The 16,790-nt window shown below is 41.8% G+C and overlaps 3 protein-coding genes across 26 annotated transcripts in view; 2 read left to right on the top strand and 1 right to left on the bottom strand.

Moving 5' to 3' along the window:
* Positions 1 to 3,974, top strand: part of mycbp2 (MYC binding protein 2) — a 53,903-nt gene extending 49,929 nt beyond the window's left edge. For all 24 annotated transcript variants that reach the window (XM_047337395.1, XM_035651453.2, XM_047337397.1 and 21 more), the window contains 7 exons: positions 132 to 235; positions 713 to 901; positions 999 to 1,106; positions 1,327 to 1,536; positions 1,630 to 1,737; positions 2,061 to 2,226; positions 2,566 to 3,974. In XM_047337395.1, coding sequence (XP_047193351.1) covers positions 132 to 235; positions 713 to 901; positions 999 to 1,106; positions 1,327 to 1,536; positions 1,630 to 1,737; positions 2,061 to 2,226; positions 2,566 to 2,681 — 1,001 coding nt within the window. In that variant the 3' untranslated portion in view covers positions 2,682 to 3,974. The remainder of the gene's footprint in view (positions 1 to 131; positions 236 to 712; positions 902 to 998; positions 1,107 to 1,326; positions 1,537 to 1,629; positions 1,738 to 2,060; positions 2,227 to 2,565) is intronic.
* A 1,312-nt stretch (positions 3,975 to 5,286) lies between these two features.
* Positions 5,287 to 12,584, top strand: fbxl3a (F-box and leucine-rich repeat protein 3a). Its single transcript, XM_035651460.2, has 5 exons — positions 5,287 to 5,574; positions 7,016 to 7,400; positions 7,545 to 7,667; positions 8,341 to 8,512; positions 9,050 to 12,584. Exons 2-5 carry the CDS (start codon positions 7,017 to 7,019, stop codon positions 9,688 to 9,690), a joined length of 1,320 nt encoding a protein of 439 aa, XP_035507353.1. The 5' UTR covers positions 5,287 to 5,574; position 7,016; the 3' UTR covers positions 9,691 to 12,584.
* A 329-nt stretch (positions 12,585 to 12,913) lies between these two features.
* cln5 (CLN5 intracellular trafficking protein) lies at positions 12,914 to 16,095 on the bottom strand. The gene is made up of 4 exons (XM_035651461.2): positions 15,891 to 16,095; positions 14,802 to 14,976; positions 14,022 to 14,247; positions 12,914 to 13,724 (listed from the first exon to the last, which is right to left on the bottom strand). Exons 1-4 carry the CDS (start codon positions 15,986 to 15,988, stop codon positions 13,237 to 13,239), a joined length of 987 nt encoding a protein of 328 aa, XP_035507354.2. The 5' UTR covers positions 15,989 to 16,095; the 3' UTR covers positions 12,914 to 13,236.
* Positions 16,096 to 16,790: the final 695 nt, after the last annotated feature.

Below are 16,790 nucleotides of genomic sequence, written 5' to 3'. Positions count from 1 at the left end.
TGGTGTTGGCAGTATGATATTGAAAAACTTAAATTGCACAATTATATATTTTTTAAATTGTTTGTTCCCAACTACAGATTTTCCTCATGCCTTCCTTTAACGCAAATAAACTTATATATATATTTTCGTAGGTAAACCAGCCTCCAGCAGCTCAGATGCCTGCAGGTTCTGTGGCACGAGGAACGGCACCGAGCTGTCTGCAGTGGGCAGCGTCTGCTCAGACCCAGACTGCCAGGTACTCAACATCAACTCCAAACAAGAAAACCCAACTACTTATTATCTGCATATCTATTGAAACTACTGATGTGAAAGAAATCTCACAAAATACACACAACATAATTATGTGCAGCAAAAAAACTCAATTATCATACTTTAATTTTATCTCAAATCAAAAAGATTGTTGGAGAATATTGATATATATATATTGAAACTTGATAAGATGAGTATGATTCAAGCGCATCTTCACCTTTGAGACTTTAATCTTTCTTAATTGCCTCAAAAAGACGCCTGTGGTGTCGATTATAAAGTAATGTATGATGTCAACCCACTCAAGAGATTAAAAAAAAAGACCTACTCAAGAAGCATAATAGGCAATGTAGAGTTCTGTTGAGAAGTGGATATTTTCTTATTTATGTTTTGAAATATAGAAATGAAAGACCAAAGCTAAGCCTTGTGTGAGCCTCACCGGTTTCTCTCATGTCCTCTCTCTTAGGAGTACGCTAAACTAGCGTGCAGTAAGACTCATCCTTGTGGACACCCCTGTGGAGGAGTTAAAAACGAGGAGTCATGCCTCCCATGTCTTCATGGCTGTGACAAGAGCACTGGCTGTCTGAAACAGGACGCAGATGACATGTGTATGATCTGCTTCACAGAGGCCCTCTCTGCTGCTCCTGCAGTACAGGTACTGTACTTCTAAACGTGGTTTGTCCAAGAGTTCCACTTCTGGATTAAAAGTGTGTCCTTGTTTATTAACGTTTGACTCTTTGTTCTGTTCCCAGCTGGACTGCACTCACGTGTTCCACCTTCAGTGCACTCGGCGTGTTCTTGAAAACCGTTGGCTGGGGCCCCGAATCACGTTTGGGTTCATGTTGTGTCCAATTTGTAAGGTGAGATGTAACCTGAGCCCTTCTGACTTGAGAGATTAATGCAGCGACAAAGAGGTTTAAAACTGTAACCACCACGCCTCAAAGTAAATTAAGCTCAGTTTGCTTAAATTGTTGAAAAGGCTCCGGTTAGTGTGACACTTAATCTTGCAGACTTCTATGTTCACTGTCGTTTTCGTCAAATGCCAGTGACTCAACTGTTTGTTTCACTGTTTGTCTTCAGAACAAAATCAATCACTCTGTGATCAAGGACTTGCTCGACCCGATCAAGGAGCTCTACGAGGATGTGAGGAGAAAGGCTCTGATGAGGCTGGAGTATGAGGGACTGCATAAGAGTGAGGCAATAACCACACCAGGGGCGCGCTTCCACAATGACCCTGCAGGCTTCGCAATGAACAGATACGCATACTATGTCTGCTTCAAGTGCAAGAAGGTACCATGCGAACTAAAGATGCGCAACATTTTAATGTACATTTCGTTTAGTTGTAGGGAATTAATAGTGTCCTTTTTTTTCTTTCCTTCTCAGGCCTACTTTGGTGGAGAAGCTCGCTGTGATGCAGAGGCGGGACAGGGAGACGACTACGACCCCAGTGAGCTGATCTGTGGAGCATGCTCAGATGTCTCAAGGGCACAGGTCAGTATACGATGCCTGTGAAGTTCCAGGCTGTACTACAACAACAACTTTAAAGGAATAGTTTGACATTTTTTTTACTGAGAGTTAGATGCCACTCTTATATTCTGTTTGCTAAATATGAATCAATGCTTTATTTCGGGCCTTTGACCTCCGATAAAACCAAATTGTGGTTTTATTGGGAGTCATATGCCGGAAAATGTTTAATGGCTGGTGACATCTTGGCAAGATAGCAAAAATGATGTTGAACTCATCCTTGACGTGTACTCATTAAAAGAAATATAAGCCTACGCCTGATGTCTAATTTAATTTGTAACTATCGCCAGATGTGCGCCAAGCACGGCACAGACTTCCTGGAGTATAAATGCCGGTACTGCTGCTCGGTGGCTGTCTTCTTCTGCTTTGGCACCACACACTTCTGCAACGCCTGCCACGATGACTTCCAGAGGATGACCAGTGTCCCCAAGGAGGAACTGCCCCATTGTCCTGCAGGTGCTTAATGATTCAAATGACTGAAGTGAATCATTTACACAAGCAGACTATAAAGTCACAGTGAAATGACGGCTGTCTTTCCAATTTCATGTTCGTTGTTGAGGGAGAAATCAATTAACAAATCCTCAATCATCTTGGCAACTGACGTTAAACACACACCTCCGATATTTGGCCTCTAATTAAATAATTTAACAACTGACAAAACCATATCAGAATTAGACCTTGGAAAGTGTATTTATAATTCTACTGTCTTTAAAAAAAAAAACAAACGACTGCCTGCAAATGTAGGACTGAAAAAAAAGAAAGTTTAAGGTATAATTCTTGTTCTTTCTTTCACAGGCCCTAAAGGCAAGCAGCTGGAAGGTACCGAGTGCCCTTTGCATGTGGTTCACCCACCAACCGGGGAGGAGTTTGCCTTGGGTTGTGGGGTGTGCAGGAATGCCCACACCTTCTAAACAACATGGGACTTATACTGAAAACCAGTTTGTCTACTGTGATTTCTGGCTGCTGCTGACGCCCAGCCTCGAAGCTTGGCTCTCGCTCTGTCAAGTGTCCTGGACGCTGGACCAGGTTTCTGCTCTACGCTAAGAGTCCTCAGGTCTGCTCCTCTACCTACATCAGTAACCGGGCCCTTCTACAAAGACACGCTGTGGCTCCTTGGGATTCAGAGAGACCTGAATGATGGGGGGGTGGGGGGGGGGACAACAGAATTTAAAAAACAAGATTTAAAAAAATAAATAAAAAAACTTGTGACGTGTTTGCATGCGGCCGTTGTATCCCCTCGGCTTCTATAGACGTTGCACACCTCCTGAAGTGTAACAGTACAAGATTAAACATTGAATATGAAATAAATTTGCCTAAAAGCAACTGTGGATCAGCGTGGGTTTAAAAAAAAAAGAAGAGGAACAGGCCCCATTTCCAGCTTCTATCTAACTATAAATTTAAAATATTGTTGTATGTAAACCTTTTTCGTAATCTTGTACAGTATCCTCCACTGTCAAGTGCATCATGGGTTGACGGACAAAAAAAAAAAAGGTTGGTGGATAAGACTGTTAAAAATGTTATGTCTGGGCGGGAAAATAGTGTACGATTTATCTAATCTTGTATATAACGATACTATTCAAAATAGCTGTATTCCGAAGTTGCTACTCTTCACTTCAGTTTTGTTTGATATTCTGGGTTATGTTTTGAGCCAGAACTTTTAATGAAGTGCAATACTGGGTGTGCCTCCTATTTTGCAGCTGTTTAACCTATGGAATGTATGTCAATAAATCCACTGTACATTTTTATACAGTAGAGAGTCGTAATCCCCCTCCCCCTCTTCTAAATGTCAAATCTCTTGTTGTCTAGAAATAAGAAGGAGGAGCCTGGCACCCGCAGTGAATGATGGTGGATGTAAATCCCGTTCGCAGCTGTTTAAAAAAAAAAAAATGAATTATTAAAAAAAAAGAAAGCACCAAATCCTATGGTAATACAAAAACAAACAAAAAACCTCACAGTGAGACTGATAACAGCTGAATGAATTGAGGGGGGCCAGTCTTCACACCAAATAAAATTGTGCACCTGTAATGCTTTTCCGGAGTAGGAGGCAAGGGGGGCTGGAGGCGGGGCGGGGTCAGGGGGGAATGGAGTGTGGAAAAAGCAGCTGCTGTTATATAAAAAGCTTAATACTTGTGAATCTGCTCTGTAATATCTGTGGTGGATGGAGTTGAATGGTAAATAAACCAGGTTCTCTGTTTCACAAAGTATACACCGTGTCATTTCTTAATGAGAGGTTACACCTTCGTTCACGTGACACCAGTGGCAAAGTCAGAAATGATATGTTGGGTGGGCCAGTACAAAAGTGAATGGGCCACTTATGAAAACGTGTAAGTTTTCATGAGTGTAAACTATGGGTTGTGATGATTCTGAGGACCAATTGTCCACAATCTTGTATTGGGATACAAGATGAAAGAATGTAATAATATACATTCATTTCATATTTAGTACAACGTTATTCTATTGGAATTTAGGTTAAGTTGTATACATATGAAAAAATATATACATTTCACTTATTTTTTAAGTCTTCCATGCGTCACGTGATTATTTTGGTCCAATCACGTTTGAGTGATCACACCCGCGGTAAAAGTTAAGCTAATTTAATTAGCTCAAAATGAGGAGTAACGCTGACACTGGAGAAGCACAGGGTTATTCAAGCATGTGGCGTGGGAACATTTAGTTTATGATTATTTATTGTTGTTGTTGGCGTAAAAAAATCGTAGTCCGAACCGTGGATTTGGGGAATATATTACACCCGAGTAAATACAAGAGCCAGCACAACAGAGACTAGAGAAATGTAGCGATGTATTACTCTGCCGTATTTCCTTATACCAGACTCCAAAGTTATTTAAATCAGGTCTCAATGAATGGAGTTAAGTCCTGTAGTATAGCACAACTAGTAAGCCCTTGAACCAATAAAATTCCTACTTCTCATTACTTGTCATGTCTACTCATAATGTGTTCAACCTAAGGGGGCTTCAATTTTCCTGAAGAGGTGAAAAATATCCAGTAATTAACTTGGTAAAAGGCAAAAGCTTTGGAATTTTTTTTGTTTCTCTTCCTGTTTCAGTCGGTAAATCATCTCACAACCCCTCGTGTTTATCTAGTGTTCCCATTATCACCCAATGGGGAAACAATAATTGATTGATTAAGTAATTTATTGAATAAAAAGTGGCAAAACAAAATAGCCACAGGTGGCTGCTGCAGCCACTACTTGAGCGAGCCTCTGCTGAAAAAGGATCTGTAAATCATCAAAAATATTTAAATATATATATATATATATATATATATATATATATATTTAAATATATATAATTTAAATATTTAAATTATATATATATATATATAATTGTTCAAAAAGGTCTGCAACCGGGTGTATATATGAGGTCAATTGTGAAAAGTGAATCTGTTTCACTTGAGTAGAAACTGGACAAAATATGCAACTATCGGATGAGGCATCACTCGAACGACAGGCGATCTTTACCAAACAGCCATTTCGCATTGCATTTCCCATGATGCAGCGCGCCGCTGCTGTCACAACAACACCTTCGCCATTTCCCGACGCGGCGGCGGCGGCGCTGAAGAAGTAGGTCAACCGGAGCCGAGCTGCGGCCGTTCCTTCACGGATTAAAACACCGTCTCTAACCTCTCTTTTCTCCATCGACCACCGGCTGCGTACCGGTGCGTGTTGTCTGGTCGGTGCGAATGAGCTTTCCCAGCGTGCGCCCGGGCTGAAGACGCGTCCACGTCCCGCCAGGTGTCGGATCTTTTCCCAGCTAACAGCGACAGCAGCTGTGTGTAAACAACAAGGTACAGTACGATGGTCGGACGGACAGGCGCTGCCGTCCAGTGTCTCGGAATGAAAACGGGTCTTCCCGCCAAGAAAGACGAAGCCTTTCGTCCAATTATCATTCGAAGTCAGATGTTTCCAGCACGAGTTTGCTCACCGCGTCGCTTCCATTAGCGATAAACGAGTTCCTGTTACTTCCGGTTAACACGAGCATTGGTGCAGCACACAGTCTGTGATTTACTACTGAATTAACCGTCCTGCCTGGTTCATAATATCAATATGCAGACTGTTGCAGACTGCACGGCTGAGTATGTACAGACAGACAGGTGTTAAAAACATAACTTGACGTATGCGGATGTTGCCCGCATGGTTCGGTTTGAGTTCAGATCACGTCCCACGGTGATGTGCGTGTCTGTCATGCGTCAATCTGATTGACAGTAGTTTCAAGATTGCTGCACGGCGGTTTCCATAGGAGCAAGTGACCAAAGGGACAGGGCACATTTGACCTTTGACCTTTGACCTGACACCCATGCTCTAAGGATAATCAGGAGAGCAAAACTTCCTCAGATGTCAGCACAATAACTCTCTGCCGACAGCTACACACTTTAGAGAGGGATATTACAGGAGGTGCATTAACACCTCATTACAAAGATGAATACACACGCGTGAGAGTCCAGTGGTGCGAAGACCACAGGCACTGGTCTTCAGAGACGAAAGTGAAATGGTCAGATGAGTCATCCGTCGTCATGTTCTCCACAAAAGTGGGCGAGTGCACGTGTGGCCTGCACCACGAGGATTGTACAGGTCCTGACCTCTTCATTGAGGGGCCATTTGGCTGGAGTGATTTACGTCCACTTGTTCCCTTAGAGGGAAGGTTAACTGCAAATCAATATTAAGTTCTAAATGATCCCCTTCATCCTGCTGGGGGCGGTATCTTCCAGGCTGCCGGATCCCCACATGGCCCCATCCATAGGGCATGAGGGGTCACTGAATGGTGTCATAGTATAGAAAATAAAGTGAAATGTGATCCTTTTCTAGATAATAATAATTAAAAGTAGATAATTGAAGTCCTGTCGGTGGAAAATAAAATAAAAAGAATATTGCTCGGATGGATCTTAGAACCTAAAAGCATCTTTGTGTAACTGTTACATAATGTCTTTGATAAACAAGAAGCTGTAACTGGTTTAGAGCTGGATCTATCAAAGTTTGGACCAATCAAGCTCCTGCTTCGTTGAATTTATATTAATTTATATATATGCATATTGGGAACATTTTTTTTTTTTAAGGACTGGTGTTTGGAACAGAAAACCTGAAACAAAGTGACTGTAGGATCAAGTTTCCTGAATGGACTTACTTACTGAATGGACTTATTCCGTATTGAACTGTGCTACTAAAACACGTGTCTAACTTGTTTTGCCGTGCTGTAATATAACAAGCTGGTTTATCTCCATGTTTTTTTAGGATGAAGCGAATGAAAGGAGCCGAGGAGGACAGCGACAGCTCCCCGAGCAAGAGCCCGCCAGAGGAGCGCAAGAAGGTTCGGAAGCAGGTGGACGAGGATCCAGAGGCCGCGGCGGTGGCCAGTGAGTCGCCGGACTCTGAGTGGGCCCGACTGCCCCAGGAGCTCCTGCTCCACGTCTTCCAGTACCTCCCGCTGCTGGACCGGGCTTTCGCCTCGCAGGTGTGTCGCCGGTGGAACCAGGCCTTCCACATGCCGGAGCTGTGGAGATGCTTTGAGTTTGAGCTCAACCAGCCTGCAAGCTCCTACCTGAAGGCCACACATCCAGACCTCATCAAGCAGATCATAAAGAGGCACTCCAACCACCTGCAGTACGTGAGCTTCAAGGTGAGAGAGCAGACGCAGCTGTTTCTGTTGCAGAAATATGCAACATGAGCAACGTCTTGAATCTCCAGCACCATCTGGTTTTTTAAAAAAAAAATACTGTTTTAATGTTCTGCACGTTATTCAATCTGTGTTTGTACTTGCCAGGTGGACAGTAGTACGGAGTCTGCAGAGGCTGCGTGTGACATTCTTTCACAGTTGGTCAATTGCTCACTGAAGACCTTGGGGCTTATCTCTACCGCCAGGCCAAGCTTCATGGAAGTTCCAAAGGTATAATCAATATAAACTCAAAAGATCTTTATAGTATCCTGTTCTGCAGATTTGAACGGAAAGTAAAATTAAAAATTTTTAAATCCTGACTAAAGTATTTCCACAGTGGTCTCCTTAAACTTCGGCTGAACAGGTTTGTACACAGGATAACTGTTGTTTTCTCATCCCATCTGAGCGCCGTCTGTTCTCATGCGTGACCAAGCACAAATTTCTCATTAGTTCCACAGCGTCATAAGGACACAGGATGTTACTTCTTATTGTGACGCTCGCTCCGCACAATGAGACTTTTCAGAACCGCTCAACAATGACTGAGTTTATGACATATTAGAGCATCATTATCACTGCAGCTTGAAACTTAGAACCCATTTTCTCTCGATCTCAGTCTTTAGGATTCTATTTTCTCATACGCCTTGTGCAAAAAAATAGTTTTGTGCAGTTTTGGCTAACAAAAAAAACTTCCCAAAAATTCAAGATTTAAAAAAAAAGAACTTTGGAATTCAATATATGTTTTGGTCATCCTCATTTCAAATCCAAACGATTGAAATGAGAAAACCATTTAGTCCACCAATAGCTGAGACTTAGGCAGCCATGTCGCCACTTCCAAACTGTGCCGTCAGCCCCCCTGAATGTTTTTATAAATCAGCGTGTCATCATCATCTCTTTCCTCCCGCAGTCTCACTTCATCTCGGCTCTGACCGTGGTGTTCGTCAACTCCAAGTCGTTGTCTTCGCTGAAGATCGACGACACGCCGGTTGACGATCCGTCTCTCAAGGTGCTGGTGGCCAACAACAGTGACACCCTGAAGCTGCTGAAGATGAGCAGCTGCCCTCACGTCTCTCCAGCAGGTACAGTGAGAGTTCAGACTCCTAAAGCTGGTTCAGTGCTTAGGTTTACAAGAAGCAGCTTCTTTATGCTTTTATATTTTTTTGTCGCACAACATTTTCAATCTATACCCGCTTACCACTTTTAGTCAAGTGTTATTGATTACTTACTTTGAGTCACAAGGGTTTTCAGTGTTCCATTCAGTGGCTTATTAGGAGAGTGTAATTTTCCTGTCTGCCCTCATACAATGTTGTCATTTCACGTGGTGGACTGGACTGGCAGACATCGCATGATACATTATAAATAAACTATTATGTGGTTTTTCTGTCACATGCATTTTCCTGGAACAGTTTTTAATTGTCAGCTATGATAATGACTTGCTGGTTCAACTGAAAACTTCTGGCAAATGCAATGGATCTTTTTGTGCTAAGGAGCAATATTTTCCCCCTCTTGTTAAGTGGCAACAGATTTTTTAGAAATTCTGTCATTTGTAGTCAATTTTAAAAAAAAAGTGGATTTGTTTATGTTTCAAAACCACAATCTGTTTTTGTTTCTTTAAGGAATTCTGTGTGTGGCGGACCAGTGTCACGGGCTGAGAGAGCTGGCGCTGAACTACCACCTCCTGAGTGACGAACTGCTGCTGGCACTCTCCTCGGAGAAACACGTCCACCTGGAACACTTGCGCATCGACGTGGTGAGCGATAACCCTGGGCAGCACTTCCACACCATCAAGAAGAGCAGCTGGGACGCCATGGTGCGGCACTCGCCCAAATTCAACTTGGTCATGTACTTCTTTCTCTACGAAGACGAGTTCAGCCCCTTCTTCAACGAGGAGGTCCCCGTCACGCACCTCTACTTCGGCCGCTCCGTCAGCAAGGAGGTCCTGGGCCGCGTCGGCCTCCACTGCCCCCGCCTGGTGGAGCTGGTGGTGTGCGCCAACGGCCTCCGTCCGCTGGACGAGGAGCTGATCCGCATCGCGAAGCACTGCACCCAGCTGTCGGCCATCGGCCTGGGCGAGTGCGAGGTGTCCTGCAGCGCGTTCGTGGAGTTCGTGAAGATGTGCGGCCGGAGGCTGTCCCAGCTCTCCATCATGGAGGAGGTGCTGATCCCCGATCACCAGTACTCGCTGGATGAGATTCACTGGGAGGTTTCGAAGCACCTCGGTCGCGTGTGGTTCCCGGACATGATGCCGACCTGGTAAAGCGAAACCCAGAGAGGAGTTTAGCAAGTGAAAAGTATGTGGCGTAGAACACACGGCCTCCATGTTGGAGCCCCTCCAGCTGTAGTGGAACATTTGGTGCCCACATGGAGAGCATGAACCTTGCTGAGGCCCTGTGTAGAGTGTGGCGCGCAGGGTGTAATGTGGCAGCCGACTGCTACACATCGTCATGTAGTGCAAAAAATATCTCTGCTTGTTAGCTCCAGTACGGACTGTGCAATCCTGCTTTTTCTAATTCAGAGTCAGAACTCAACAGGCTGACTTCTTGGAAGTATAATACAAAAAAAAGAGGAAACTATTTTTAGGACTGCAAACTGATTTCTGTGGACATTGTAGTTGGTCATAAAAATCTTTATTATGAGAGTTGTCTTAGAGTTTTAATGTTTGTTTTTTTGTGGAGTAACTTGGAGGACAACTACGTAGGTATACAGACACTCGCATGGTGTTACACTACCACTTGGCCTACTGACTTAGAGTAAATCCATTCTGAGATAGAAACTCTGTATCACAATATGGCTGTGGAGGTTTTCAGACAAGGCTGCAATGTTATTTGTAGACGGGGTTTGTGTCTAATGGGCGTTGAGGGTGGTTTCACTTAACTTTGCAGAAAAGCGACCGGGTCCTTTTGCCTCATTTCAAACTTATTTAAAACACGAACAGCAGTTGTAGTTGTTTGACAACGCGGTTGTGAGATAGGGTCAGGAGTCGGCCTGGAGAGAAACAGAGACTTGTACATATAGCTCCCTATATTTGTGATGTGAAGGTGTACAGTGTTAAATGATGTCCTGGATTTTTATCTTCTCAGAGTTATACAGATATTTTTTTTCCCCCTCCAGCATTGTACGTCAACTGGCTCGCGTAATGAATTTTTCTGTTTGTGTACAGTCATATTTCCTAAGCACCTTATACGTGAATACCAAATAATCATCAGGTCCGTCTACCCTGATGAAAGCAATGCTATGACCTTTATAATGCTCCAATTTCTCTAAGGTGGAACCAGATTTTAAAGCTAATTATTTACGCTGTATTGGGCTCTTCAGTCACAACAGTACAAGAACGGTATATTTAAGTGATGACGCTGTAATTATTGATAAAAGAAGCTATGTAAATACAGACCTGTCGACTCGGATCGCTTTGTAATCGTTCGACAACCAGACGAGTCGCTGCAGCCGTTAGCTAACGACGCAAAACAAAACGCTTTGCATCTCTCGGGTGCATTCAATAGATATATTTCTTTACGTATAGGTTTCATTTATATCTTCTGCTATTTGCCTGTTGAAGCTCCAAAACCAGTTGTGAATGTCTGACCTCCGATCAGCCAGGTTTGCTCTGTATCATTGTGATCACAGTGTACACACAGCAGAGGAAGCGGTATTCGTCTTTACCATCTTTCATTCGCGCTCCTGTCCCCAAACATCCATCCATTTCAGTCACAAAGAGATTTGACAAGTAAAACATACCTTTTATTTTATTTTTCCTTTAGAAGGAAGTCAAAGGCATCTGTATAAAAAAAAAACGGAGTGTGTATGAATTGAAATGTACGTATTTCTCTATTTCACCCTCTGTCGGGGCTTGAAGTTTCCTCAACAGCTTGTGTGCTTGTGTGCAGGTTATACTTTACTAGATGGCTCTCTTTCATACTGTAGTCACTCAAGAACATCGGCTGTGTAATTTATTGATAGGGATGCTGCTCTTGTTAAAAATGAATTTGTTTTTCAGTTATACAAAAAAAGCTATCATTATAACCAAGCAGACCTGCAGCATTATTGTTGACCGTTTCCACCTCTGTCTCTGTGGTTCACAAGTTCTGACTCCACTACTACTCATTTTCTAAATCATTTATCAATAAAGTGATGAGATTTTAACAAGGACGTACCACACAAATTGAACACTCTTAATGCAGTGGAAGGCCATCATAATTATATTAAACTTACATTTCCACCAGAACAGTTGCACTAAAGACACAATGAAATTGTACTACTACCCCTGCTCTAATTTCTGGTAAAGAAAATCTCAAAACAATTTTAAAAAACGTGAAACATCCAAAGACTTAACTTGAAAAGAGCTGGATTATCATTAAGATTGTAAATAAATGTAGATTGCAAAGATTACAATCAAACCTTTTGACTCACGACAACACACGTTATGAAGAGTTCCGTAACTGAGTTGAAGAGGTACCATTTGTAAAATGTATTTTTTATAGAAAGATATCAGTAGTGGACAGACTTTTGGACGTCACTGTACGTCACTAGGTTATACGTAAAAACTCATATTGCTTTATTGCCAGACTTCGTTCCTTTAACAGTCATTTTCCTGTAGACATTTGATGAAGCCAAACAGTCACACAAACTAAAAGTGAGACGTCTAACTGCAGATTTCATCAAACCAACATTCTAGTGACAGTATCATTCTCTGGTCCCTGAAGCAGGTATGTGCTCATGTTCACTAGCATCTTGATGGTACAGTAACATCTCCTGATTATTTGTCATAATCTGTGCAGTGCATTAAACAGTGACCGCAGCTCCAAACTGAAGGCTTGTGTCTCAACTTGCTCCTCGTGTGAATCATTTTCCTGTCGTCTTTATTGGCTTTTATCGGAAAATTCATGAATGAGTTGAACATGTTTTTGCATCGTTGCAGATCAAGGTGGATGCTTTCATCATAATTACGTGTCTTGACAGTGATTGTTATGTTAGTGTCCTTCAGTAAGTTTTATTTGGAATAAACTGGTGTTGGCAAATGCTGTCGCTTTTAGTTTTGCTTCTGTAGGGCGAAAATGCTTTTGTCTACTTTGCTTTACTGGTCACCTGTCTTGAAATTAAAAATGTTTTGGATATGTGATCTTATACCAGTAATAAAAAAAAATTCTGAATGTACTTTACATTGGTCATTTCATTCTTACATCTGCCAAGGAGGTTGTTTTTTTGTTTGTCAGAAGTCTTACATAAAAACTACTGAATGGATTTCCATGGATCAAGAAAGAACCCATTAAATGTTTTAATAAATCCAAAATCTCAACAATTTAAGCAGCTCTTCTGGAGATTATATTGCATGTTCTTCATTAGTAGGAAGAGTTGGCACAGTTGTCAAGGAATTGTAGATTTTCAACTAACAATGTTAGCTTCAAATTTGAGGTACAAATGCAAAACAAAAAAGAAGAAGACGACTACAGCCAGGAAACAAACAAAGCACCATTCAAAACACGAGCTTTGCAAATGTTTTATGAGGAGGAAAATGCAGTAAATATGTTTATTTGACTACTTTGGTGAGAATAATAACAACTTTTGTTTGTTTACAAGAAAACTGCCGAGGGCACTTTTGAATGAGCAAAATCTGTTGATGAACATCAATCAAAATCATCCAAAAATAGCTTGAACGTCAACTATTTTGATAATCCATTAATCGTTGAAGTACTTTATTAAATAAAAAATGACATTCACTCATTTCAGCTTCTCAAATGTGAAGATTTGCCGTTTTTGCAGCTTTTTAATTAATGCCGATGATCAATTAATCAACGGGGGGGGGATGTTAAGGCAAAGGCACCTCCTCATATGTAATCTGCATATATGGAGATTTCATTGGCAGATGCCAGTACTCGAAGTTGTAGTAGAGGTAAAAGCTCTTGTCCAACACCACCTGTGTGTACGCCTCCAACAGACTGGCGGTGAAGTCTACGAACGACTGGTGCGGCCGGAACGTGTGGTAGAATTTACGGATGTCCTCCGCCAGGTTCTTCAGGGCGGGCTGACCGAAAATGGCGCTGTCGTTCCCGAGGTACGTGGGCTCGCCGCTGTACAGGTAGATCTTGGTGTAGTTGGTTTGCGAGCGACTCGACAGCTTGGCTCCGAGCTCCGTCAGCTTCCTGTACGTGCGGTGGACGAACTGGGAGCAGTCGTAAGACTCGAACCACAACGTGGCGTTGGGGCCGGGGTCGGAGCGAACGGTCCACGTCTCGTAATAGATCCCAGTCGAGTTGTCGTCCTGGACCCACTGGGCCATGTCATTGAACTGGTTCCCTGGAGAAAGAAAGACAAAATTGTTGAAATACCAGGAATGCCATGCGTTTAGCAGGAAGCACGAGTAAATATCACTTGGAGTGTTGTGATTCGATTTTGAAAAACTCACAATTCTGGATTCTAGAGAAATTGAGTCAATGCAGTGGTTTTCAGCAAACGTATCGCAAATCTACGTATCAATTTTCAGCTTGTGAATCAAAACACATTTATTCAAAAACAAAATCCACTTATCATATTCATTTTCCCATTCACTTCTAAACAGTGACGATGCACGATTATACACGTGTGCAGTCTCACCGGTTACTTCTCCTATTTTCTCCAACGTGCCGTTTTGTGACCAGTGTGAGTCGTCGATGCCTTCGAAGAAGCAGGCCGCCCCCTGGTTGCACCAGAACGGTGCGTAGGACTCGGGCCGCAAGTGAGGGAAGGTGCAGTTCCCCAGCTGGAACAGCTCGTACCACTCCATGGTGAAGTTGGCCCCCGTCTCCGAACTGCTGAACCCGATGGCATCGTGCATGATATGCTGTGGACCAGACACACACATTAGACTGGCTCTCCATTGTATTTCTGTGAACATTTGAATTAAATTAATTTCTTTCTATGTCTGATATAACATGTTCTACCATGTGCAGACGGCTACCACACACTCGTTTCTTCACCTCAGTATCAGAGAATATAAGTATATCAAAAACACAAAGAATATCTGTCCAAATGATGGCAAATTTGATCCCACAGAGACAAAATTTTGTTTGAAGTATTTGATCCTATTATTTTTTTACTGTATTTTATTATTTATGAGCTTTGATGAAAAGAATGGGGAGTTCTTAATTCATGTTTGGGATAGATTAAGTCAAATTTTTGAAAACTAACTGAAGTACTTAAAGTAACTGATTTATTTTGTTTCAATAAAACTAACAATACATTTGTGACAATATTCATTATAATAACAAAGAGTGTAAAGTTAAGATAAAGTTGTAAAGGATCTCCTTTCTTGTAAAGTTAATTGTGACATATGTAATAATAACATACATATATATATATATATATATTTGACCACAAGACGACTGATATACTCACAAATTTCCCCAGCAGATCTCCGTACTTGAATTCCCACACAGGCGTTTGCAGCCTATAAACTGAGATCACATCAGAGTCCCTCACGTAGGGGATTCGTCCATCCTCGTCTCCGGTCGGGCAGAATGGGAAGAGAGCTTCACAGTAAGAGTCCGCGTCAGGGCGACCATCAAACCGCCTGTGGGTCATATGACAGATACAGTGCACTGAGGACCACACCAGCACCGAGGAGAGTTTTCTACCACTTCAGTTACACAATTAATACACAATTCTAAAAATATTCTAGAAGCATTGCTTTCGAAATGTTAAACAGATAAATCTCCAGCCTTTCACAGTCTCTGAAGTATGTGACCATTGTCAAGGAGGTTATGTTTACGCCCCTGTTCATTTGTTCGAGTGTTTGTCAGCAAGATAACAAGAAAACTACTCATTGGAATTCCACAGAACTTGATTGGAGGATGGGACATGGGCCAAGAGAGAACCCATTACATTTTGGCACAAATGGCAACAAAATTAAAGCAAAAGTAAGTCATTTTGGAAATATTTATGATTGTGTCCTGTTCCTGTTCATTAAAGACTGCCACTATATATCAGTTATCGTATCAAAAATCATAAATGAAGCTTACAAATGTCATCTCCTGTTGCAGACAACGCTCGTTGCTTCACACATCTATCTCGCTTTTTTTCTGCGCTCATGCAGTGAAATGCTGAAAAGTCCAAAGTCACGTGAACGCATCAGGCATAAGTTTGCAGATTAGTTTACATCCAGATCAGTTTCAGATCGATTGTTAAATACTGCTTTAATGTGACTGCACTATAGATTAGACATTCACAAACTGCCTGGTTAACAGTGTCAGGGATGTATATGGCACTTCAGGAGTTAAAGTCACTGAAAAGTTGTTGGTTTTTTTTAAACTTTTTTGACGAAGACAGGAAATTAAATCATCTGTTTCCTTGGATTCAGTCGATCAGACTTTGAGAACACGAGTTTTTCCTTCGACACGGTCGATTAAACGTTCAGTTCATTTTCCCAAGCAGTCACATGACTCGACGTGAGCGACGAGTCGGGTCGAAGGGTTGGAGAGTTCGTACCTGTAGGGGACGGGCCACTGCTGCCGAGCATCGGTCCCGACGAGCGGAGCCACGACGTGAAGCAGCAGCAGCAGCAACAGGCTGAAACACAGACTCATGTCGATGTTGTTAACTCAGGCAGGCGGAGGAGGAGGATGGGGACAGGCGGCGTCCCATGTTCCTCACCCGCTGCACTCACTTCCTCCTCGGCGGTCACGTGGTTTTGTTGATTACCTCGACGTCACATGACGATTCCAGAACCAGAGGAAACGAACCACGTGAGGAAATGAGAGTAGGAAATGAAAGAAACGTGAATGTGGAAGTGAGTGAATTCGGTTGGAATTGAAAGACAAAAAAGGATATAATATTTATTGTATATAATTATTTATTTCAATTGAACTTTTGTTTCAGAATTATGGATTATACTCATTTTTCAATTTATGCCCCGTGTCCCCTTTTTGACCAAATAATTAAAGATTGACTATGAAAATATTATGGACATATAACTACATATGAATAATTATTGATAATGATACATTATTATAACAATTATTTTATATTTGTTTTTATTTTGAATTTATTTTGAAAATTGAGATATAATTTGGCAATTTAAAATTGTAGTGACAAAAATAAATTGACAGTGACATAATTTCAGCAAATTAATTCAGTCATTTCTTTCAAATTTAAAAAATACATTTAAATTTGCTAAAATGCATGGAGCACTAACTTTAGAAGGAGCCTCAAGATCGACAGCAACTGAAAATATATATATTTTTAAATTTAGGACAAAATTCTGATTTAACTGCAAATTATATATTTCAGAGGAAAATGAAATCCAATACCAAAGAAGAACTGTCTAGTAAGAAGTGTCATTGCACTTTTACACACATGGCGGCGCTACAGCACCGAGAGGCCTGACGC

Source organism: Scophthalmus maximus, chromosome 14 (genome assembly GCF_022379125.1).
Source record: "Scophthalmus maximus strain ysfricsl-2021 chromosome 14, ASM2237912v1, whole genome shotgun sequence".
Taxonomy (NCBI): Eukaryota; Metazoa; Chordata; class Actinopteri; order Pleuronectiformes; family Scophthalmidae; genus Scophthalmus; species Scophthalmus maximus.
Note: the sequence above shows the minus strand (reverse complement) of the source record. Positions and strands in the feature narration are given on the sequence as shown.